The 23,646-nt window shown below is 40.8% G+C and overlaps 1 protein-coding gene across 2 annotated transcripts; it reads left to right on the forward strand.

The window, feature by feature from the left end:
* The first annotated feature begins 757 nt into the window (after positions 1 to 757).
* Positions 758 to 22,301, forward strand: ATG16L1 (autophagy related 16-like 1 (S. cerevisiae)). 2 transcript variants are annotated; one of them, XM_009578472.1, is made up of 17 exons: positions 758 to 843; positions 3,147 to 3,252; positions 4,815 to 4,888; positions 5,105 to 5,356; positions 6,267 to 6,332; positions 9,180 to 9,266; positions 10,020 to 10,076; positions 11,046 to 11,148; positions 13,707 to 13,812; positions 13,931 to 14,001; positions 15,549 to 15,620; positions 17,701 to 17,821; positions 18,671 to 18,776; positions 19,309 to 19,458; positions 19,863 to 19,910; positions 20,278 to 20,379; positions 20,782 to 22,301. In XM_009578472.1, exons 1-17 carry the CDS (start codon positions 821 to 823, stop codon positions 20,873 to 20,875), a joined length of 1,638 nt encoding a protein of 545 aa, XP_009576767.1. In that variant the 5' UTR covers positions 758 to 820; the 3' UTR covers positions 20,876 to 22,301. The 2 variants fall into 2 exon arrangements, with proteins under 2 accessions (XP_009576767.1, XP_009576768.1); XM_009578473.1 differs by lacking the exon at positions 10,020 to 10,076.
* The last annotated feature ends 1,345 nt before the right edge of the window (positions 22,302 to 23,646 follow it).

The raw sequence follows: 23,646 nt of genomic DNA on the forward strand, positions 1-23,646 counted from the left end.
TTGGAGCTATTCAGGGGCCCCTATTCAGGGCCAGTGCTTTCTATCCAGCGCTTACTTGCCCATCCTTCTCCTGCCTCAACTGTGACAGGAGTGAATGGAAGTCGGGGTGGGGGTGGGGGTGTCACCTAACGCTGCTGGCTCACGCTCTGAGGTGCCGTATGTTATGGGGGGGAAGTAAACGAACTTCGGAAGGGCTGTGTGCGGTGTTATTCAGGGGCCCCTATTCAGGGCCAGTGCTTTCTATCCAGCGCTTACTTGCCCATCCTTCTCCTGCCTCAACTGTGACAGGAGTGAATGGAAGTCGGGGTGGGGGTGGGGGTGTCACCTAACGCTGCTGGCTCACGCTCTGAGGTGCCGTATGTTATGGGGGGGAAGTAAACGAACTTCGGAAGGGCTGTGTGCGGTGTTGGATGTGACCAGTTCTCTAGCAGGTCTGTTTTCCTTGTTGCTGTCGGTTGAGGGGTTATAAAGAGTTTGAACTTTGAACAGTTTTAGCAAATAACTATATACTTCCATAAGACCGTCCCACACAGCATCTGGATTAATGAGGAATTCTTAGCATTATGGCTGAATACTGCCTTAGTCTGCTGACATCAAAGAGGAGTGCACACTAACGTGGTGGAGGCTTACATGATGTTTGGTTGTGTCAGAATAATTAAAGATACTACATCTTAGCTGGTAGAAGAAGAGGATGGGAATCTGGTTTTGCTTTTTGGTCATCTTCTTAATTGCGCTTTTTGCCCTTTCAGATAACAAGCTACTAGAGAAGTCGGACCTTCATGCGGTGCTGGCTGATAAGCTTCAAGCAGAAAAATATGACATGCAGAGCAGACATGAGATCAGGTATTTAAAATTCCTTTTTTGTCAGTCAGCTGTCTGTCACGCATACTGTAACCTAAACCATTGTTTGATGCATTACATAAACATCTTCTAGGTTACTACAGTAACTTGGAATAAAACAAACTGGGAAATCTGTTGATCTAAATAAACTGTAACTAACTCTAAACATGTGATAAAGTTACAATATGTTTACAGTATACAGTGCAGAAAGATCTGACCAAGTTTTTGACAGAAATTAATTAATCACAAACTCAAGGTATGGAGGTGGACCAGAATGAGCTTCTGCTTCTGATCTGTTTGCCTTGTAATGCTTATAATGTTTGCCTGGTGTTAGTTCCTAATGATTATGATCTGATTCTTGAAATTGTCCAATCTTATAAGCATTGCAGGGAGAAACTGATGTCTGGGTTTCTTTCAATCTGTGTTATCACATAGAATGGAGAAAATCATGACTGTGAAGCGTCAGTCCTAAATAAGCACCGTATGCTAAAACGAACGTGTCTTCTGCCTGCTTTTAGCAGGATTTTTTCAGGAAACTTCCTCTCTAACCTGGGAATAGCACTTCAGTGCAGCAGGCAGGTGTCGTGCTGCTTATTCTGTTGGCATTTGAAACCACAGCAAACCAATATGCTAGTAGTGTGTCCTTTGTATGGACAGCATGTAAATCCCAGCAGGTAAAGGCTGTTGGGTTCTGCTCTTGGTGTAACTGAAGAAAAGGCAGGGCAGTAGCTCAGAATTTCCTACTTCTGTAGGAATTGCTTCCTCTGTTGAAGCTCTTTGTGCTCTATAATGTGAAACTGTATATGCATGTCTAATTGGGATACAAAACAAATATAGTTAAAGCTATTATATACTATTACTAGTAAGGAAAGAAGAACTGATTTTACAGGAATTGCAGGCAAAACGTCAGTGTTTGGCCAGCAGGCTGGAGTTAACACCTGTGTGAAAGTTCTCAAAAGCTTTCTGATGACTGCAGTTGTCTTGAACCATCTTTAGTTTATGGGAATCTGATTCTGGTTGAACACCTACTCCAAGAGGTGAGGCTGGAGTAGACGAGGATGAGAAAAGATGCACAAAAACGGCATCTTCAAAGTAAATACTAAGCTGAACCATGATACTGTCCTCAGTATATGACAGTTTTTTGAAACAGAATGAATTCCCTAATCCCAGATAGCTGAGGAAAAATGCTTTTACTTACCTTAAGGCCAAGGAGGAGAATCTAGTTCTGGCTATAGAGCTATGCATGGCCAGAGTTATAGGACATGTTGGATATTACCACAGGACTTGGCTTCCTAACTGTTTGGACACAGTTTTTTGGAAATACAGCGTCTTCTAGTACAGCATTAGTTCAGTGAGGTTTGTTTGTTTGTTTTCTGAGAAGAGCATAAAGTTACTGATATCACTGAGACCTTTCAGCTTCTGAATGCATTATCTGTTTCCCATTGGACTGTGACAACACAGAATGACTACAGGAACAGACGCTTGTTCTGTTTGTCTGGTATAATAGTGAAAAACTTAAAATTATTAGTTTTAAAAGCTGTAATTTATAATATAGCTGCTAACTTGCTCAAAGTCTCTGTGTGTGATATGTATATGTGTGTATATGCTTTTAAAAAACTGACTTCTGTTCCTGTCTCTGCGCTTTCAAAGACATGAGTGATAAATGTTACAATGATAGTTGTCTGGGGGGTGATATGTGTGTTCTTCTGGAAATTCCAGAATTAAATTAAAAAATTAATTACACACAATTAAAAAACACCCCAAAACCTTTACACAATAAGGCTAGAACATACTTGGGGCAATGGAGAAGTGACTTGTAAGACCTGGGATTATAAACCCAAGGGCCTGGGAATATACCCTTGGTTCTCTGGCTTTTGGTTCTGTGCCTTGTATTACGCTGTCTCCAGATGTTTAGCATCTTCGAGGTCCACCAGCTCCCTCCAAAACAAATTTGAGGTGGTAAAATATTTGTAATTCTTCCAGAATTTGGAGACTTTACTTTTAAGACTCAATTGTCTTCATGCAAATTTAAGCAAAGGCTAGTTTTCTTTCATTTGTGTTTGAATTCTATTTTAGAAATGGTCAAAAAGGTGAATTGAGTCCTCAGTAAATTTAATTTTCCAGTACTATATAATGGCATTTTGGTTGGCGAGAAGTGTGTTGTGGGGGAGTTTGTTATGAATGACCTGTATCTCTGATGTAGTATAGAAAATCCAAGGGATTTTGTCCTGAGACTTAATTGGTCAAAGGCACAGGAGCAATTGGATTCTGGTTTGTGACTTTCTTCTTCCTCTCTCAAACTCCAGTCCCGGACATGATGGCACATGGAATGATGCTCAGTTGCAGGAACTGGCACAGCTGAAGATAAAACATCAAGAGGAGCTGACAGAGCTGCATAAGAAACGTGGCGAGGTTAGAAAGTCCTCTCGTGTTCTGTATGGTCCATATGTGGTCCTTTGTGAACATGACCTTAATTTTAGCAAGCTTAATCATCATCATATTTTTCTCATTTCATGTACAGCCTTTTTAAGCTCCCCATGTTGATGATTAAAATAAACCAGAGATTGTTGGTCTTTAAAACTGACAGTCAGGAGATAAGAGCTTACGTTGTCAGCATAGCATGATTTTTAAGACGTGCTTAATTTTGTGTTTCACAAATAGGTTTTTAACTGTATTTATTAGAGGAAGGAAGGAACTGATCTAGTTTACGGAGCTGCGCATGACCACTAGTTCTACACTGAAAAGACTTTGAATGAGTGAGAGAATAGGTGGCTGTGTGTGGTTTCATTTGTCTCTCTCACATTGCAGGACCACTGCTATGAAAGAGTGGACAAAATAAACAAGCACAAGCAAAGGTTGAAGGTGCTATGGTGTTAGACTGAAAAGGGAGTGCTGGTTCTGCCATGTAGATGCAGTAGGGAGCCCAGGAGTCCTGTAAGCTATGGGACTTGGGCCAGGGAGAGGGGAAAAGCTGCTATCTCTTTTTTTTTTTTTTTTTTTAAACAGGAAGATGTGGAGGCTTCATTAGCAGAATTGTTTTTGTAAATACCACAGCGGTGGGTTGAATGAGTCCAGGAGCTAGTACCTGAATGATACTGCAGACTTTTATAGGGAGAAGGTGGGAGCGATCTGGAAAACATTATCATGGTCCTTTGATCACACCTCACTGGAGTTGTGGAGAAGCTCCAGTGTCAGTAACTCTGAGCTTTTCAGAGAGGAGACAGCTTTCTACAGGAGGTGTGCACTGACTAGTCAAAGCAGTGAGAATTCCTTCTTTCCCCTCAACCTGGTGTCCTAAGCCATCTCCCCAGGCAGGCACTCTTCTCAAAACTCAGTCTTCCTTCTCCCTGGGCAGCCAAGGCTCTGCAGGCTGCGGGGCTTTCTTCTGCTCACTGACTGGGTAGCTGTGAGCTGGGAGTGGCAGCAGCTCATTAGTGTTGGCCTCTGCCCCTCTATTTCCTGTGCACTGCAGAGACGCCACCAGCAACTTACTTTGTGGGAAAACTCTCATGAAATCTGTGTTTACAATATGTCAGCTACATGTCTCCTGTAATGGCTGTCCTGAAAGTAACAAGAAGATTTGTTCCTTGGTTGTTAGTATTCATGTGTTGGTTTGTTTACTTGGCAATTTTTAGTTCCTGTATTGATTTTTCCAGGACTTTAAAAAATAAAATTTCTTAATATGCATTCTGTTTGATGTGACTTTATTAAAGAAACTTTTTGAGGGAAGGGGGTGAGATATCAAAGAACAGTAACTTGTTGACAACTCATATTTGAGAGTAGATTCCCTGACTTAATGACCTGTGTGATAGGGGCAGTAAACAGATCTGTATAGAGAGCTGTGAAAGAAGACCTGAAAGGTGTGCTTCCTGCTGTGATGTTATATTGGTCTGTGCTCTCGCTGGTTGCTGCTCAGTGTGTGTTATCCAGCTGGCATCCCTGCATTTTGTAATGTAATTTTCTCCTCTCTGTAGCTGGCCCAGTCTGTAATTGATCTGAATAACCAAATGCAGCAGAAGGACAAAGAGATGCAGATAAATGAAGCAAAGTGAGTAGGAACTGTTTCATCTGCGTGGTTGGTATGAGACCCAGACTTCTGGCTGAGTTATTATAATATTGAGTGTTAAGTGCTATAATATTCTCTAGGAGTCCTAGCCATGGGCTAAAAATTCCTTTGTTAGGCATTGTACAAATAGCACAATGGTAGATGGTATAGGTCCCAAAGGAGATTCTCATTGTTTCGTATATTTTATTGCCATTCTAGGATTGCAGAGTATTTGCAAAAGATCTCTGAACTGGAAACAGAGTGCCAGGAATTGCGTAGCAAACTGCAAGATCTTGAGCGAGCTAATCAGACACTGAAAGATGAATATGATGCTCTCCAGATCACCTTCAATGCCTTGGAGGAGAAACTGAGGAAAACTACTGAAGACAACCAGGAGCTGGTCTCACGCTGGATGGCAGAGAAAGCACAAGAAGCCAATCGTTTAAATGCAGAAAATGAAAAGGATTCAAGGTGAGATTGATAACCTCTATTTGATAAACTACTTCCCAATATATTTTTGAATACTTGTGAGTGCATAGGATAAAATCAGATTTACTTTTGATCTCTATTCTTGCATAACACAATGAGAGTCCAGAACTTCGTGTCCCTTCTTTTGGCCGACACAGACGGATGCTTTGTGAAAACATTCCTGTCTTTTAAATGAATAAAACATGTTCTTTGGTTTCTTGAGCAACATTTAACTATGGCCTAAAGATCATAAATCAGATGGAAACTGGGGTTTTTTTGCTGGTATTAGATTTGGACTTCTCTTCTTCATATCGTATCTTGATACTACTCCTAGTTTCATCCTTTTTTGACTTAACCAATTTAAGTGTGTCTTGCATTCTGCTAAAAGGAGAAACTGCCATGAGACTGAATTATGTATAACTTGCAAAAATAAGTTTGTACTTCTTTTTTTCTTGCAAAATAATAATTTTTATTCTTCTGAATTGCTTCAGCTTACTTTCCAACTAACAATACTTGGAGACGGAGCTATAAGACAAGTCTTATGGCACTTGGCAATTTTGTATTATCTTTACTAACATAATGATTATTTTTGCAAGTTCTTGCACTCCGAGCAAATCCACATTCATATAGGTCATAAAGGGCTGTAGGTACGCTTTGCCTTATTGCCTCACTCAATTGATCTTGTCCTTTGCTATTCATGGAAAGAAAACTGCCTCTCCTGCACTGAGTGTCTTGAAAAGCAGGATAAAATCAGGGCAGTGGTCTGATTATTTTTGTTTGTTTGGTTGGTTGGTTTTTTTAAATTTTATGAAGCCCATTAAACCTGTGCACGGTATTCTTTGGAATGAGATTAAGGAAGTGTTTTTTTGTTTTTTTTTTTTTTTTTTAAATAACCTTGTTTTCTTTTTCTTAGGAGACGACAAGCCAGGCTGCAGAAGGAGCTAGCAGAAGCTGCCAAAGAACCCCTTCCTGTTGAACCGTAAGCAGTCTTGATTTACAGAGTCACCTTCATCACTTCATGCTTCAGTTTTATGCAGATGCATGATAAATAGTCTTTGTTATTTCTAAATTTGGAGATGTAGAGGAGTGTTTAAACTTTGGTGTAAAGTCAGAAATGTACAGTAACTCTCCCTACTTGAACTTCCAGGAGAAGGAGTTCTGTTATGACTAAAAATAGATGCTTGGACTCAAAGTCCTAAGAATGGTTCATATGGTGAATGTATTTTCTTATCTCAGCATAAAAACATTTGTTATGTGGTGCCTTTGGTCTTTAAAATAGTTCTTTAATCATGGAGCAATACTCTCTTGAGATGCCTACATTTTTAAATGTTAGACTACAAATAGGATCAAGGATTTCCTGTAGGAACAGGTACTGAGTTAAGGTAGGTGAAAGTATATTGATCACTTCCATACTGGGAGAGATTTATTCTGTAGGAAAAAAAAATAGATAGATGTGGAGTTACTTTTCCTGGCAAGCCAGAGATAAATATCTCTAGTCTCTTGTTCTTTTCAGCAGCAGCACATGTATATTTGCTGCTGTGTTTACTCCTGGGTGGTATTTAATCAGCTGACTGAAGTGGGCAGTTGATGGTATAGGTGCTTTGCACCAGGTTGATAAGGCTGTTGGTGCTTGTGTTAGCCAAATCCAGAAAAACTTACACCTGCTGCACTGTTAGTGGAAACAGCTGAGACAGTCCTCAGGGCACTGCCAGAGCAGTGTGCCGGCTTTTTATTGATATCTGTTATCTTTGTACTAGCATTATGTCATTACGTTGTGTGCTGCATGGCCTTGCGCAGGATAGGAGCAATGTATCTCCTCTGGAAGAGGACCCATGCAAAAGACTGGGGTAGGTAGGAAGAGCATGTATAAGAGGAGTATGGGAGAGCTTGTAGCATTTGGAAGGAAAATTGAAACTGCAATTAACAATGCAGCTACTTAGCACAATTTGCTTGGCTTTTTTTTTTTTTTTTTAAATGCTTCCATTCCCTTAGCTTATTGAGGTGTGGCTCTCCATGACAAGATTACTGCTGACCTGTGTGTCACAGGCCAGTGGACAGTCCCAAGCCAGAGGACAGTCTTCCCAGCTTGTAAGAATAGTGATATCCCTTTTCCCCACATTATTTGATGTAAACGCACATGGAATATCGTAGAATATTAAACTCTTCAATAAATAATACTGCACTGAGAGGGGAAACACACATGTAATGTCTGTGGCCACTTTCCCTATTAAGCTTCTTCCTCTCCATTACCCAAAGCAAGACCTTCCTATCTTAGAGCTGAGCTCGGAGGTAGCTGTAGCACAACACTTGAATATTTTACTTCCTCTTGTGGTGGGATGATGGTCTCATAGTGTTTCATAAATAATTTGATATGAGACACTGAGAAGTTAAGAAGAAGCCTATTTTAAAAAAAAAACCTAGAAAATAGTTGCTTCTGTAAATTCCTCAAACTCTGCCTCACAGATGTTTTTGATTCCTTCTTTTTTATTTCGTAATTTTAGTGGGTTTGTATTGTATAAATGTGCTACTTACTGAAGGGAAAAATAGCAGCATTTCGAAGAGCGTGCCCTGGTGTTTATATTCACTTCAAAAATATGTTAAGTTAACATGGAAAGTTTTTTCGCTACATACAATTTTAATAGCTCAAACTTTAGATTTTAAAAAAGAAATATCAGCAGAACTTGATAGTGTTTTATTGAAATATCATACTCTGATTGAAAGTATCAGGCTATATTTTTCCACAGTCTTTTCATATATACTGTCCTCCAATATCTTAGAACTTAAAGTGCAGCTATATTCTGAAACAAGAGATTAAAAATGGTCCCATCCTCTTCAATTCTTTTGCAGCTGAGTGTTATCTGATGGCAGGAATTGGTTTATTCCTACTTAAATGCTGAATTTAAACTTCCTGTTCAGTCAAATGGCATCAGGTTGATTGTTTAAAAATAGTTTGTCCTGCAAAATCAGCAGTGAAGGAAGAATCATCATTGAAGGAAAAAATACTGGGCTGTCAGAGCCCACGATGACTAATGGGGAAAAACCTTTTAGTGTTAGCAGAATAGTTTAGCTGGATTAATTTATGGTATATGTATTGGAACCTCAAACTTCTTTCTGTTCAGTTGTACACCAACACTTTAATGAAGTGTACCAAAACATCCCTCGTCCTTAATGGAGCAGCACCTGAAGTACAACAGTATAGAAAGTATCCGGATGTCTTTGGTGTGGATGAAGAAGGAAAATTCACTCTTGTGCTTTTTTTAATACTACTTTGTTTTGGAACAGCAAAAAAGGTGTTGTGAAAATAAGATATCAGCTGTATTTGGGGTTGTAATAACTCATGTTTTTGCTGTTCTGTAACTGTTCCAGCAAATATAGTTCACTCTGTAGCAAAGTCTTGCTCGCATGTGGTAGGTCCTTATAATGCTGTATGTAGTGCTGCAACTGAAATATAATGCCTGTAGTAAAGAGAATTTGGAAAGGATGCCTGTCAACATAAATATGTGGGGGGTGAAATCCAACCCTGTTGCCATTGAAGCGTGTAATTGCCAGCTGGAAAGAAAAAACTGAAATTTAGGTGCTGAATATACTTGTTTTCAGACACTGTATGTTGAATGGAGTATCTCTGGCAGTGACAGCTAGATCAGCGTTTGTGTTGTCTGCATCTACCAACATGTTACTACAGCTAAGTAAACCTAGATGCGGGTTGGGCGCAGACACCAACAAACCCTGGAACAGCGTCGTCCATTCAGTTCATATACATCGGTGGGTGGTTTCCATAGGAAGCTCTGGCTGATTGAAAATGAGGTGTTTTCTCTCATTTCAGCAGGGATGATGATATTGAGGTGCTTGCAGATGAAACCTCTGACACAGCTGAGGAGACATCTCCAGTGCGAGCTGTCAGCCGAACATCAAGGTTTGTAGACCAAGAGGGTTTTGTTTCATGTAATTGAGAAGAACAAGGGATATAAGAGTTGGAACAATGTTGGGAATGTAACTTACAGTTTTTACTTGCCTTTAGCAAGTTTAGTACTTCCACCAGAGCAGTATGAGACTCATGTGCTGTGTTCTCTGTTACCATGCTCTACATAGGCTCTGGTTTTCCTTTGCTGTTTTAAATAAATTAAACTAGTGTCTGAAAAATCTGTGTTTAATCTTAAAAACAAAGGTTTAAAAGCAAAGTAGACAATAAAATGGGTATTGCAGTGCCTATTGTATTATATCTCTGTTACTATACAAGATACCAATATGACTTTACAAATAGCTGCGGTTTTTGATTTCACTGAAATGCTGAAAATATCTTCACCTAGATTAAATGCATCTTTTTCTTCCTCTAAAATAGCAGTGAGTGGAAAGTAAGAGGTAGTTACATGAGAACATGGATTAATTTGGTTGAAACTTCAGACTTGGCAGACTGTTCTATCGAAAACCAGTAATTCACAGGGTGGAGGTTGAGGGAAATTGAAGAAACTTCACTCACAAATTATGTTCTGAGTTGTAGTTACTGGTGCCTTTTGAACTGATGCCTGCCTTTGGTGTTTTGTGTCTTCGGACTGGGTCTGCAGGGGAGGGAGTCTTTCCAGAGACTTGTTGCAATGAAATGTGTTTGTATTGATCTTTATGTTGAGAAGCTATTCACAAGGTTTAAACCTGTCCTCCCCTCCTTCAGTAAGCGACTCTCCCAGCCAGCTGGAGGCCTTCTGGACTCTATCACTAATATCTTTGGGTAGGTTAGAACACTTTCACCTCTTTGTTTTGTATATTGGTTTCAATGTACACCAAGATCTTGGTGATGCAGGGAATACAAACAAATAATTTCAGCCTTTCTTCTAGCTTCTGCCTTTCTTTTTTTTCTTTTTTGTTCTCCTCAACTTCCTGTTTCTTCCATCTTGCCGTGTGCTGACCTCTGACCTTTCCCTCCAGTCTGTCTGAGTCTCCCCTTTTGGGACATCAATCTTCTGATGCTGCCAGGTGAAAACATTATCCGCTCTTAGTCCAGCATGTGAATGTATTCCATTGAAGTAACACGGAACCCAGCTGCATTATCCTGCTTAGATTTCAAATGTTGATAACACTGGATAGAAACTGCCTACAGTTAGAGAGGCGAGGAGCCCCTCTTTGTGGAGAGAGTACATGGGGGTTGCTCTTACTTTCCACTGCACTTTGCTCCTTTAATAGGGTTATTTAAAATAAGTCGTTGGGTTCTATGCTTAGTGTCCGGAGTGGAGCCAGTCCTTCTAAGTCAAGCTCTGCATTAGGTGGACAGTCTTTGCTTAAATGGTGCAGCCCGAGCTTTTGAATGGAGCATTTTGCTGCCTGGGATGTAGTGCTGCAATGGTGTTGAGTCTCCCTAGACGTAATGATGGAGTTGCAGTCTCTCCAGCTGAACTCGGCTGCAGTCATTCCCATGGTTCTCTTTCCTGTAAAAAAAAAAGACTGCTCCAAAATGAGGTCAGTAATCAGTTCAGGTAACTTATCTGGCGTACTATGAAATATCTAAAGCCACAAGTGGATGTAGTGTTATAAGACAAATGTAATTTTTGAAAGATGGGATAAAAGAAAGTCAAAAACTCCTTCCCCCATTTTTTTTAATCACTGTACAGTGTAGTTGAGTGACAGGTACACATCTGGATGAACTCAAGAGAAACAGCGTTCGCTTCTCGTTTTAAAATATTTCTACTTCGTTTCATCTCAGGAGGCGTTCTTTGTCCTCATACCCTGCTCCCCAGGATAATGTAGAGCCACATCCAGGTGCCAGTAAAGAAGTGAGAGTGCCCACTACTGCCATATGTGTCTTTGTAAGTATAGCAGGAATTCTCGGTTTTACCATTCCTTTTACCGTCTTTGGAGGAAGTGAATCCTATCTGTGTGGGAACTGATCTCCTGAAACTCTTTCTATTAACATTGCCAAACAAGAAGGAATTCTTGATTTGGTAGCATGGTTCATCCCATGTAATTTTCAGCCCAAATGCTTCTCAGAGACAATGTGCTTGATGTTTGTCTTGCTGAGGTCAATGATGACTAGTAAAAGGTCTGAGGGCACAGGGGAATTACACTCCATTACCCTCTTGGCTCCCAGCAGTCCCTGTTCTGTCATGCCATAGTAGAGCAATGATTGAGGAAGAGATTGCTGACAGTTTGGGATTAATTCAGTTCCAGTTCTCCACAGTGAAGGGAGTTGTGGCACTGAATGTCATCCAACAGAACTGGTTAAGAGGAGCTTGTGGTAGTGGGGTGTCTTCAATTGTTGTGTGTGATCTAAAGTTTTCAAGCTGAGACCTCCTTTATGTGTTGTTTTGGCCTCACAAGGCCAAACCTAAATTTCTGTGAAGGGCATCGCCTTCTGAATGGAAGATATTGTGGTAAATTGTCTTCTAACACAGCTACTTGTTTGAACATTCCTCTTGAGCTTTCTCAGGCACTCCAGTGCTGGATGTGAATATTTCATGGATATGAAATGACTTATTTTTTTCATTCAGAGTAACAGAGTGGCTCACTGCAGCGTGGAGGCTTGTGTATTCCTAGCCTGCCCTGTTACCATCTTCTCTAGTGGAAGTCATGGGGTGGAGGCAGTAGCAATGTTACCTTAAGTGAGAATAGGGTCATAACTTAATTGACAGCCTGGAGCTGGCTTGACCAGGGAGCATCAGAGATGTTCATGGCTGCAGTATGTGTTGCAACCTCTCTCCTCCTCTGGCTATGTACAGCAAGCAGAGTTGATCAACAGATATAATCCTGGCTAATTTCATCATAAAAGGTATTGCAAAGCTATGTATGTGAGGTTTTCAAGAATCATGTGAGAGGTTATGTTGTTTTCACCTTTCTCTTGATCATCTGTAATGTCATCTGAACTTCCAAGAGCAGCGCAGCCTGTCTTCCCAATATGGAGGGGCAAACCACAGTAGGCTATGCTGATCCCCAGTCTTGGCAATGTGGAGAATGCTGCCCCATTCCAGTTCCCCATCTTGCAGCAGGAGTAGGAACAGCTGCAGTAGTAAGCCTGTCAGACTGTGGCAGTGTGGAGGTGATGTGTGGTTAGCGCTGCAATATTAGAAGGAAAAAGTCCCTACTCATTTCATGGGTATCCATATGTTCCTTCTGGATATGATGTGTGTTATGTTTTAGCTCCTGTGTTTGGAGCCCAGGTGGAGTGTGAGGACATGTCTAGGTCCAGCAGAGCATTCCAGGAATGAGTGCAAGGACTCTGTGCTGGAGGTTTGGCAGATACGGGCAGCAGACCGGGCTCTCTTCTGGAGGGATGAGTAGAACAGGCTTGGGAAGGCAGAGAAGGTAGTCACTTCAGCCATCATTCTTGGCCATAGTTTCTAGGCAAGACCTTTGACCACTTTTGTTCTGAATGGCTCTTCTGCACTTGTAGAAAGATCAGATTTGAAGTGTGATGACCCCTAAATATGAGCTGGCAGACCAAGTTCAAGCAACAAGTTCCAGAAAAATGCAAGTTTCCAGAAAAACTGATTTTGAAAGAGCAGTTACTGAAAATACTTAAAAAGTAATGCAGCAAATGGATTAAGAATGTGGTACTAATACTGTGTGGGTAAGTAGTATAAAGCTGTGAAATTAACAGGGGGGAAAAAAGGAAGGTATCTTAAAATTCTCATAGGTTTTAGAAGGTTAAGAATCACTATTAAGTGGCCAACTCAAGCTTCAAAACATTAAGCTGTGAGAAAGCAGGGGTGCAGGGGTGTCACTGCATCTGCAGATAGGAACCACAGCTTAAGCCCAAGTTCTCTGAGAGAAGGTGCTGTCACAACTGTGCTGGTACTACTTAATCACCAATATAAAGTAGCATTATCACCAATATGCTAAATGAATGCAGTTAATCTGTTATGCTGTTTTCTAGCAGACTTTCCTAACTCAAGCCTGACTTGAGTGTTCTGTGGTTGCATGAACTGATTGGATCATGTTCCATGGCTGGCTCTAGATGGAGAAATAAAAAGTTAGTTTCCTTCTACAGCATATCACCTGTTACTGTTTTCTGTCCTGTCCTTTCCTTAATTTTTTTCTGGTGTAACTTAAAAGCCTTACCTTATAAAGCCTAAACTTACGAAGCATTGTGAGGCTTCTGGCAGTTTATTATCACTGTTGAGTCCTTGCTAGTGTTTTTCTTTATGTGCATTTGTTTTTTTCTTTAGATAAGGATCAGCCTTTTTGCTCTGTTTGTACACCATCAACCATAGTAGAGTTTCAGTCTGTGGCTTTGTTTCCTATATAGCGCTGAAAGATCTACACTTGTGGTTCTGTATAACCTTTAAGTTCTGTAGCTTTCTAATCTGTGGTTTTTTGGGTCTATGCTAATTCCATTTTGGGCGGCTGTTCTGTTCCTCCCACTCCTCAGGATGCACATGATGGGGAGGTGAATGCAGTGCAGTTCAGCCCTGGCTCCCGGTTACTAGCAACAGGAGGCATGGACCGGAGGGTTAAGCTTTGGGAAGTCTTGGGAGGTAAACGTCTTTGCTTCGGGATATGGCGGGATGCTAAACAAACTCATATTATAGTTCACTTTGTGTCAGCTTCTGTTCTAATCCATTGCTTAAGTTTTGTTTGTCTTTCTCTGTGCAGATAGGTGTGAGCCCAAAGGTTCCCTCTCTGGTAGTAATGCTGGGATTACAAGCATAGAATTTGATAGTGCTGTGAGTATCTGTGCAATATCCACTGTTTATGATTGGGAATAAATTAATTGAATTATGTTGTGCTCTGCTATCAATTTCCATTCTAATACTTTGAAAAGTTACCTAAGAAATGAGTTAAAATACTTATGAGAGTAACTGCAAATAGTTAAAAATTGTACAAAAGATCTTTATTTGATATGCTGCAGTCTGTAATTCTCATCTTTGCTTTACAGTTCAGAACATGATATGCAGCTCAGACATTGGCTGTTATGGGCTATTATGATAAAATGACAGTAAAATACACTAGGCTTTGTCTAAAGTAAGAAATTAGTCTTCAGCTTCCCACTAAAGTTGGCATAACAGCACAAAAGCAGCAAATACACTGAGGCTTTATTTCTGTGAAGTTTATTTCCATAAGTGCTCTGCCGAGGTCTGTGATGAACAGTAAAAGGTCTGATTATCCCAAGACTTGCACTTCCATGACCTTTTCTCCCAGCAGTTTCTCACCGGTCACGGCACAGTAATGATGTGGCTGGCAGAGCGTTTGCTGACAGCTCGTGATGTGTTCAGTTCATGTTAACCTGAAGTGTCAGAGGCATGACTGGGACCAGTATCCAACAGTCTTACTTTGAAGGAGTTTGGGGTCTTGGATTGTTATAACTGGACGTTTGATCTGACTTTTCTGCTGAGTCCTCTCCCATAACACAATGCTTTACTGTATAGACAGTAGACCAAAGCTGACATCATTGCTTCCATTTGGTGATTCTATGTGCTAAACTTTGATACACACCCAAAAGGATCCTTCCTTTGGACACTGACCAGCTCATTAGAGGTTTGCTGGCACTGTCAATCTACAGGAGAAACTAGTTCTGATTTTCACAAGCTGCTTGAACACATTTGAGATGAGAACTGCCTGAGGTGAGATGCTAATGGGCTTTAAGGATTCAGGAAAGTCTTTTGAGATGGACAGGAGTGCAAGCATGAATCTTGTGGTGTCCATTCTCCATCATGGATGACTTGGAAGAGCCCTAAGCCTAAAGCCATGAACAAGTCAATTTATCTCTCCTTGGACAGATTTAGTTTCTGGAATCTTAGTTTAAAATGTTAGAATTTTAATGAAAATTGGAAGAATTGGGCTAATTCCCTTCTGAGGCCTATCTAAGCAGTGGGGGTAGATGATGCAGGGCTTTTTCCCTGTGAAAAAAAAAATAAAAAAAGAGGAAAAAAACCCACAACAGATGAGGGTAAATGAGAACCTGTTTCCTCACTGCAGCAGAAGTGAAAGGAGAATGTCCTTTCTGATCTGGTTGTTGTTATTCCTTTTTATCTGTAGTCATGATTCTACAAATCACTGTCACATTTTGATGAGAAGAAAAAGCCATAGCCTTTTTGAAAGTGGTTACCCTAGCTTTCCTTACTGGTATATGCTACTGTTTTTTTGGTTTTATTCTTTTTTTCCCTTGACAATATAGCGCTAATATGGTTTTAATGATTTATTGGAAATACTTTTGAGTTTAATTTGCATATTGACTAACAGAAGTAGTTTTAAATTAATCTTGTGTTCACAGGGTTCTTACCTCTTAGCAGCTTCAAATGACTTTGCCAGCAGAATCTGGACAGTTGACGACAATCGGTTACGGGTGAGTCTCTTGAAGGCAAAACAGTGCTCAGGTTGTTTCTTTCTTGTATTTCCGTTTTGTCTCATGGGAACATGGCAGTTTTGGAAGTTTGGCATTTACAGACACTTTCAATAATTCTTTTTGTTAACAGAATCTTTATTTCTCTTCAGGGTCTTCACAGCAAGACCTAAAATACAGTATTGGTCTCTGCACAGCCTTGCAGGAAACTCCAGTTACTGCATATTTTCACAATACAGCCCCCCTGCTAGCAAAACCTTACCACGTAAACCCAATACACTTTTGCATCTGCCTATGTGGAAATGTAAATGCTTCTTATGGTTTATGGAGAACCACTTCAATGTTTTAGCCTCAATCCAAGGAGAGGACTGCTAAATAAGGGTTTGCAGAAGACAAAGAGGGATTTTTGGTTTTAAGTCAGGAGCAGCATTCTTGAAAAGGATTTTAAGCTGTTAAAGGCAGCAAGCCTAAAAGTGCTTGACTTTATTCTTAATGTCTTTTGAAAGATTGCTTCTCTCCTCCCAACTCCTTTGTACTCACATTCTTCTCCAACACTTAGCTCCAGTTTAAAGAAGGATTCACCTGTGATTGACTAAAAGAAAAGTTTCTTTTCAGCTTTCTAGGAGGTTTTTTTATTGTCATTCCTATGTACACTTTTCCTCAACTTTTTATTTTAGGAAGATACTACTTTGATGTTCTGAATCTTCTGACATTTCATGTCAGTTATAACCTACAGCTGCATTGTAATTCACTGGGTCATTCTCAGTGTGGAGGTGTCAGGTCTCATTCAGGAGAGTGAAGAATATCAGTTCTTTTGCAGCTTCTGTTTGGCTACAAAACCTACTATTGGATGTGAGTTATAGTGAATAAAAGTTTAGCAGACTATAGATTACTCACTACAAAAAGTTCGTTATCCCTGCAAATATCCACCTGGCCTTACAGTGTCTTCCTGTAATTTTTTGGTGTCCTTGGTGACTACCGGCTTTGGGTGAGTGCATTCACTGTTCGCTGAAATAAAATAGTGCATTCCTTGTTTTGAGAGAGCGTGGTATGGATTTGTCGTGGCTTGCACATGAGCAGGAGGTAGTGAAGCTGAAATCACGGTAACTTTTGCCACAAACTCCCTACTTAAATGCAAATATCTGTACGTAATGACTGTGCAGCAAGAGCAGAAGAGAGATGCAGAGTGAAAGTTTAGATCCTCCTTTCTGGAGTTTATGTCCTTTCTTAAGATGAAGTAGTCTTTATGGGATGATTCGTTCTTTCAGAGTTTGTGTTGTGTATCAGGTTTGGTTTTTTCCCAAACTTTGCTCCCATTCCTTTCTGTTCTTGAGGGTTTTTCTTTTGTATTTCCCAAGCCCAGATTGCTTTGTGTAATTTGATAGTCCTTTGAGTATTTAAAAAAACCAAACCTCTATATACCAATGATTTCTCTCTTGTTTTTCACAATTCTTACTTCAGTCGTTCATTATCTGTTTTGTGGTTTAGTATGTAAATATTCAACAATTTGAAGTGAATGTGGCTCATGTTCTTCTCAGCCCCACAGAGCCTCCCCCTGCAGTTACAGAAACTGCTGCAGGGAGTTTTTCTGAAATCTCTGGTTGTCTCAGCTTTCAGGCTTGAAGATATAACAACAGTCGAGACTAGATATGCTGTATCCTTGAGAGAAGCTCATTATAAAAACCTGAAGGCACAATTTCCATTTTTAGCATGCTTTAACCCCTTCTCCTCATAGCTCCTGCAAGGCTATGTTGCAGTTGCCATCTGTCCATGAAATGTAGCTGTATGGAGTGTTGAGGAAGAGAGCTCGCAGGTTCCCTGAGCAGCTAGAGAAACTGCAGCCGAAGGTGACCTGTGTCGCCCAGCTTCAGGCTGAAGTCTGTGGTACTTAACACTCTTACTCAGTGTTAATCTCTGTTTAACTGTAATAGATTTTTTTTTTTTTTTCCTCCAAGCAGTGCAGTAGACATGCAAATTATGATTTAAGATTGTCTTTGAGTTATTAAATAGAGAACTTGTAAGCTATGACGAAAGGGAGCAAGTGGGACTGTGCAATTTTACCATGTAAATCTCTCGTCCTTAGCACACCCTGACAGGTCACAGCGGTAAAGTTCTGTCAGCCAAGTTCTTGCTGGACAATGCACGCATTGTTTCGGGAAGTCATGACCGGACCCTCAAGCTTTGGGACCTCCGCAGCAAAGTTTGTAAGGAAACCTAACTTCCGTCTTCCATCCATGTTCTGTGCTTCTGCTGAATGTAAATGGAAGTCTGACATCAGCCAGATTATTCCATCTTCTTGCTAGTCTAAAAAAGCAAAAAGTAGCAGCCATGCCATCTTCTGTTGTTATTCAAGTAATCGGATTCTTTCTGCCTGTTACTGAAATAAGAATAAGAAATCATGTGTATGCAGAAAGCACTGTTAATGCTATTACATTAATAGCAGCTGTGTTCTGAGAGTGTCCTTTGTTTACCGGTCTGGGGGTGGGGGTATTTTAGTCTTCCACTAAAAACTTGGAGCCGGGTCAGAGGTTTTAACCCTGAGGTGGATGGAAATGTCTCTTGGAAATGTACCAAAAATTTCAACATCTCAAATGAAGGAAATGATAGGATCCAGATTTTTCTTCGGGAGAAACACCTTATTTCCTTGGCATTTCTCCTATTAATGGCTCTTCAACCTGCTTGCAATGAGAGAGAAGTTGAGATTCAAGGTTACCTTGATGCTTGGACCACAGACATAGGTCAAGGAGACAGTTTCATCTTGTTTAACAGTAGCAAATTATAGCTGTTTAAATATGAAGTGGAAGTAAAGCAGCTGTTGTGGGAGCATTTAAAGGGGTATTAGCCACAGCAAAGGAGATTGAGAAGGGTAGAGAGGTTGTTGGAGACTTAAGTCAGGATTATTCTAAGACAGAGTTTGTATGCCCTGTGGACTTCCTTGGACACTGCTCTGTGTGGCCACTGTGTGTGTGGTATAGTGATTATTCTCTGTCTCTGTTTTCATCAGTTAGTACAGTATAAATTTCAGTGTGTCACCATTGATTTATCCTTTTTAGGTATAAAAACAGTGTTTGCAGGATCTAGCTGCAATGACATCGTATGTACTGAGCAATGTGTAATGAGTGGACATTTTGATAAGAAAATTCGTTTCTGGGATATCAGGTAAAACTATTGTAAGAGAGCTTATAGTGTAGGAATGGTTATGGGATTGCTTTCCAAGTATAATCTGAGCTAGGGAACTATTCTTCCTGAGCTTGGAACCTAATGAGACTTTATAAGAGTTGCAGAAGGCCATTGAGATAACAAAGTAAAAAGACTTTGTTACTACTTTATACTTCTTTGGTGTTTTGGGTTTGGGATTTTTTTGGGGGAACGCTGTTTCTTTTCTGAAAAGGCAGTCTGCTTTCTTGTAAATATTTTGCATTGGTCAGTACTTGCCATTCTGGATGTTATTTAGCTTTTCAGAGGGTGGGGTTGTGAGGAAAGTAGTATCTAACTGTTGGCTGGAAACGTTATCCACAAAGTGAGATCTAGCTTGAGAAAGAATCAAAATGTGAGAATAAACCAGTAATCCTTTTTCTCCTCTTCTTCCACTTTGGGACAAGTTAAAGTTTTGATGCAGTGGTTTGGCTTCTGGACCCTGGTTTACTCTTTCTTTTTTCTTTTTCTCTGGTTCTTTTTTTTCTGTCTTTAGGACTGAAAGCATAGTAAAAGAACTGGAGCTGCTTGGAAGAATCACAGCTCTGGACCTGAACTCGGAGCGAACGGAGCTTTTGACCTGTTCCCGTGATGACCTACTAAAGATCATTGATCTGCGGGTTAGTGCTGTCAAGCAGACATTCAGGTGAGTGTGTTCTCCACAAAAACATTATGAATTTCAGAATTTTGGATTGCAGATTGCCCTCAGTGTTGGAGTGTTTTTCAGTATCTCCATGGAGAGAGCAGTCTCCTAACTTTTTTTCTACATGGGTAGGAAAGTTCTCTAGAGTCTAACCGCAAAGATCTGCTCGGTGGATCTTTTCATTTATTTCTTTAAAGAAGGTAGCTTGGCTTAGAAGTCTTTGGCCTAAAGGAAAGAATTTCTTCGGATGCGATTGAGAGGAAGGTGTATAAGAAATGCAAATTGTGATAAAGGGATACTGGAGCTTATTCCAAACCATGTAGAAATCCTTACCACGCACTTTAGTGAGACTTGGAAGTCCATCTTCTTATAAATGAATTTACAATTATCTGATTCTAACTTTTCAGCGCCCAGGGATTCAAATGTGGCTCTGACTGGACGAGAGTTGTGTTCAGGTAAGGTCAGATATAAGCAAGATACCTGATAAATCTTTCCCCAGCAAAAGTGAGTGATTCCTGATGCTTGGCTGTATTGTACCCATTTACAGCTAGAAAAACTGGGGCAGAGTTTGTGATTTGCCCAAGGTTACCTCTTGGTCAAGACAGAATAGATCTGTAGATGTTGATCCAATGTCTTGGAAACTTTCTGATTTCAAAGTGCTTTCACTTCTTAGTGTTAGCAGCTGGTAACACATAACTCTTAAAAGACTACTTAATGCCAGGTTGCTTGCTTAGGAAGTTGTGGGTGGAATGATGATGTGTGCTGATAAATTGCTGACTTGAAAATTGTTCTCTGCCTTTTGCACCTTCTCTGATCTCATAGCCCTGACGGTAACTATGTGGCTGCTGGTTCAGCTGATGGGGCCCTCTATATTTGGAATGTGCTCACTGGGAAATTGGAGAGGACGCTTGCGAAGCATCACAGGTGAGGGGAAGCTGGCTGTATAATCTAAAGTGGGGATCTGGGTTGTGAATCTTGTTGAGCTATCAAAGAATTGTAGTCATACAGCTTTGCAACTTCTATGGGTGTGTGAGAATTTTTAATATGCAGATTCTTTGTGGATTCATGGCAGTATTCTCTAGATTGAATTAAGTTTAGGTTTGTTATTGTTCAACTTCTTAAACGGAGATATGATTCTAATAAAGTACATTTAATATATTCTGAAGAAACTGTGTCTCTCTTAGGCTTATTAAAAGCCCGAGTCTCTGGAGACCTGAGAAAGTGTTTTTTCTTCGATAGTCAGAGTACTATACTGTTTCATTCCAGTGTTAAGTGCTGTTGTGGAATTCAGCTTTTTTGTAAACTTATACCTGGCTTCCATTTCAGTTCTTCTATCAATGCAGTTGCATGGTCACCAGCGGGTGCCCATGTGGTCAGTGTGGACAAAGGAAACAAGGCTGTCCTGTGGTCTGAATTTTGACTGGACGGAGGGTGAAAGGCAGAGCGTCCAGCGCCTCTGTATGGTGGTGCTGGTCCGTGGCTGAACAGAATGGAGACCCGAGCCCAGATCCATCCTGAGTCGGGATATTAACAAGCGCATGAGCTTCACTTTCCAGAGGAAAGTTCTAAAGCAATGGAGAAGGAGCCTGAGTCAGAGACTTCTTATGGCCGTAACTGCACTGTGGCACTCGGACTCAGCAAGGGATTAGCTGTTCTGGATGGAGAATGCTATTTAGTCATGCCTTTACATGCAGTATCTATGCACCAAGGGGAGCTGAAGATACTAGCGGGATTCCTCACCAGACAGCTGTGCCAAATACCGTGTCACACAAATGTATCTACAGCACTTCTGAGCTGGAAATGTTGGAAAGAAGTTACTGTGTATGCTGACTTAATACGTGTCCTGTCTCCTGTGTTCTGTTCTCGTGGCCTAGTTCAGGCATGGGGTGAGAAGATCCTGAAACACGGACAGGTCCTAGGCCGTCTGAAGTGTTGGAACAGCTTTTAAAGAGAGTCTCCTGTGGCTCTGGCAGCTCTGCCTTTGAGTTATTGGCTCAATTCAGATCTGCTCTGATCCTGACACACATTCTCCAGCACTGTCATGTGAACTCTTTGTATCAGTTTCACCTCTTCTTAAGGCAATGGTCCGTTCTTCAGGACTTCTGCACCCTTTTGTTAAAATGCCCTTCAACAGCTCGGGTATCACAAAATAGGAGATTTTTAATCTTTTTATTCCACAGGCAGTTTGGTTAATGGGCGTAAGGAGAGAGAAGTTCAACTTCTGTTGTGCTGCTGTGATAAGGAATGTAGTCATACTGTGACTTCAGTACCAGAGTATAGACGTTCGGTCCCTTTTTCTGTTCATCCGTCCTGTCCCTGGCGGCTGTCAGTAGAACACAGGGGAACAGTGGGGTTAAATCCCAAAAAATCCCAAATCCATTGTTTTGGTGCTGGCAATTCCAGGCCACTTGCCCCCTTCTTGAGCACACGTGCAATATTCCTGTTTGCGCTGGAGCCCGCTCTGTGCTACGGAGCACTGTCTTGGCTCTGTCCCTGTTTAAGCATCCAAAACCATGATGTGGCTGGGTGTGAGCTACCTGGCATAACTTTATCCAGCCAAACCTTTCCACATCGTCTGGGCCTCGAGACAAGCCACCAGCGTTTTATTGCCTTTTTATTTGCACTTTATTTTCTTCTTTCCTGATAATGTTTTACTAAGGAAGCATGTTCTTCGGAGGGGCTGGATTAGGGGGCAGCTGCTATAACAGGCATCTCTCTAACCTAGCCTTTTGTTCAGACACTTTCTGCAGAGGGGAATTAGAGTATATGGGGCAAAGTTTTTATTTATTCAGCTGCCCATAAGAACTTGATTGTAAATAAACCTGTGTTCTGCTTTTAAAACCCCACAATGCTCTGATTCATTTATTTGTGTGTCTGTCTGAGATCTTATTCTAAATGAGCAAAGAGGGAAACGTGAAATGTCTATTTTTGTGCTATGTTTTCCTGACAAATTGTGGATTTCAGCCGCACTGTGGGATTTGGTGTAGAGGGGGAAAGAGGATAATGCTCTTAGCTTGAAGCTGGACATCCCGCAGATACAACCTCTCTTGCCCTGTCTCAGGAGTACTGCCTTGAGACTGAATGAAGGCTTGCCACGTTGAACAAGTGCCTCTGTCCTTGAAAGGTTGATGTATTCTTGGATGTTTCAAATAAATTACTGAATTGAGGAAATTAGTATCTGTATTTCAGACACTGCTGAAAATAGAAGGCTTTTTCTGCTGTGATACTTTGACTGCTACCTTGTTATGTTTTTAAGCTAGTAATAGGAGTTGCATGTTTCTTTAAAAACACAAAAACCCTTGTTGAAGATAATGCTCTGGTTCCTACTTCAGAGTAATAAGTAAAGCCTTCAGCTGTTTAATGGACAAATTTCATACATATGTAAGAGCCATCAATGACCCACCTTCCTGTTTTCATAAAAAAAGAAGCCTTCTGTCCAGCTCTTGGAAGTGAGAACGTAGCAAAAATGGAAAGATTCAGATTGGTATTCTGAAGCATTTCTAAAGGCAAGATATTTTTTCTTCTGCCTGTTGCTATGGGAGAAGGTCCTTGAAAAGGCACCTACCAAGAGTCCAGGTGACCTTGGTTACTGTGGAAAAGCAGATCACTAAATGACCAGTCAGCATGATGAAGGATTATTGGGAGATTAACATAATAAAAACTCTGCAGGCTGTGCTGAGGAGGATCAGAATGGTTTTAGGAAGTTTATAATTTAGGCTGCTATACTTGTGTTTTTCTACAACATGGACACAGATCTTACACAAAGGGTTTTGTTTTGCCTGTTGGTGCTGTTACAAAGTAGGTTAATAATACTCGAGGATAATGGCTAGCTAGCTAAGACCTTAAGCATTTTAGATTAAAATTCCTTAGGACCAAGGTACACTAGGGAATTCTAGTGACCAATTTTAGCTTTTTTTACTATAGTTTATTTATTTACTTCTATTGCCCCCTTTTCTGCTTCAACCTGCAGAGGGAAGAAGAAAAAACGAAGGTACCTGCTGTGCAGAGGTGGCTGTCGCACTGTTTCTCTGCTAAAGGTGGAGCTGCCCTTCTGGTGGTTTTGGGGGGTGGGGTGGGCGTCTTTCTCTGGACGTAAGGGTGCATTCTGAAACGTGTTATGGAGAAGCTGCTTCCAAGCTCCCCTGAAGATGTTTGCAATGCCGCATGTACCCATGCCTCGCAGGCCCTCAG

The sequence above is a fragment of the Fulmarus glacialis genome, unplaced genomic scaffold (assembly GCF_000690835.1).
Source record: "Fulmarus glacialis isolate BGI_N327 unplaced genomic scaffold, ASM69083v1 scaffold32205, whole genome shotgun sequence".
Lineage (NCBI taxonomy): Eukaryota > Metazoa > Chordata > Aves > Procellariiformes > Procellariidae > Fulmarus > Fulmarus glacialis.

What these genes read in the sequence shown, in the direction of transcription:
- ATG16L1 (XM_009578472.1), top strand. Translation starts at nt 821, where the DNA reads ATGCAGAGCAGACATGAGATCAG. An exon ending in CTACTGCCATATGTGTCTTT is followed by an intron (nt 11,149 to 13,706) that starts GTAAGTATAGCA and finishes CCCACTCCTCAG; the next exon opens with GATGCACATGATGGGGAGGT. An exon ending in TTGACGACAATCGGTTACGG is followed by an intron (nt 15,621 to 17,700) that starts GTGAGTCTCTTG and finishes TCTCGTCCTTAG; the next exon opens with CACACCCTGACAGGTCACAG.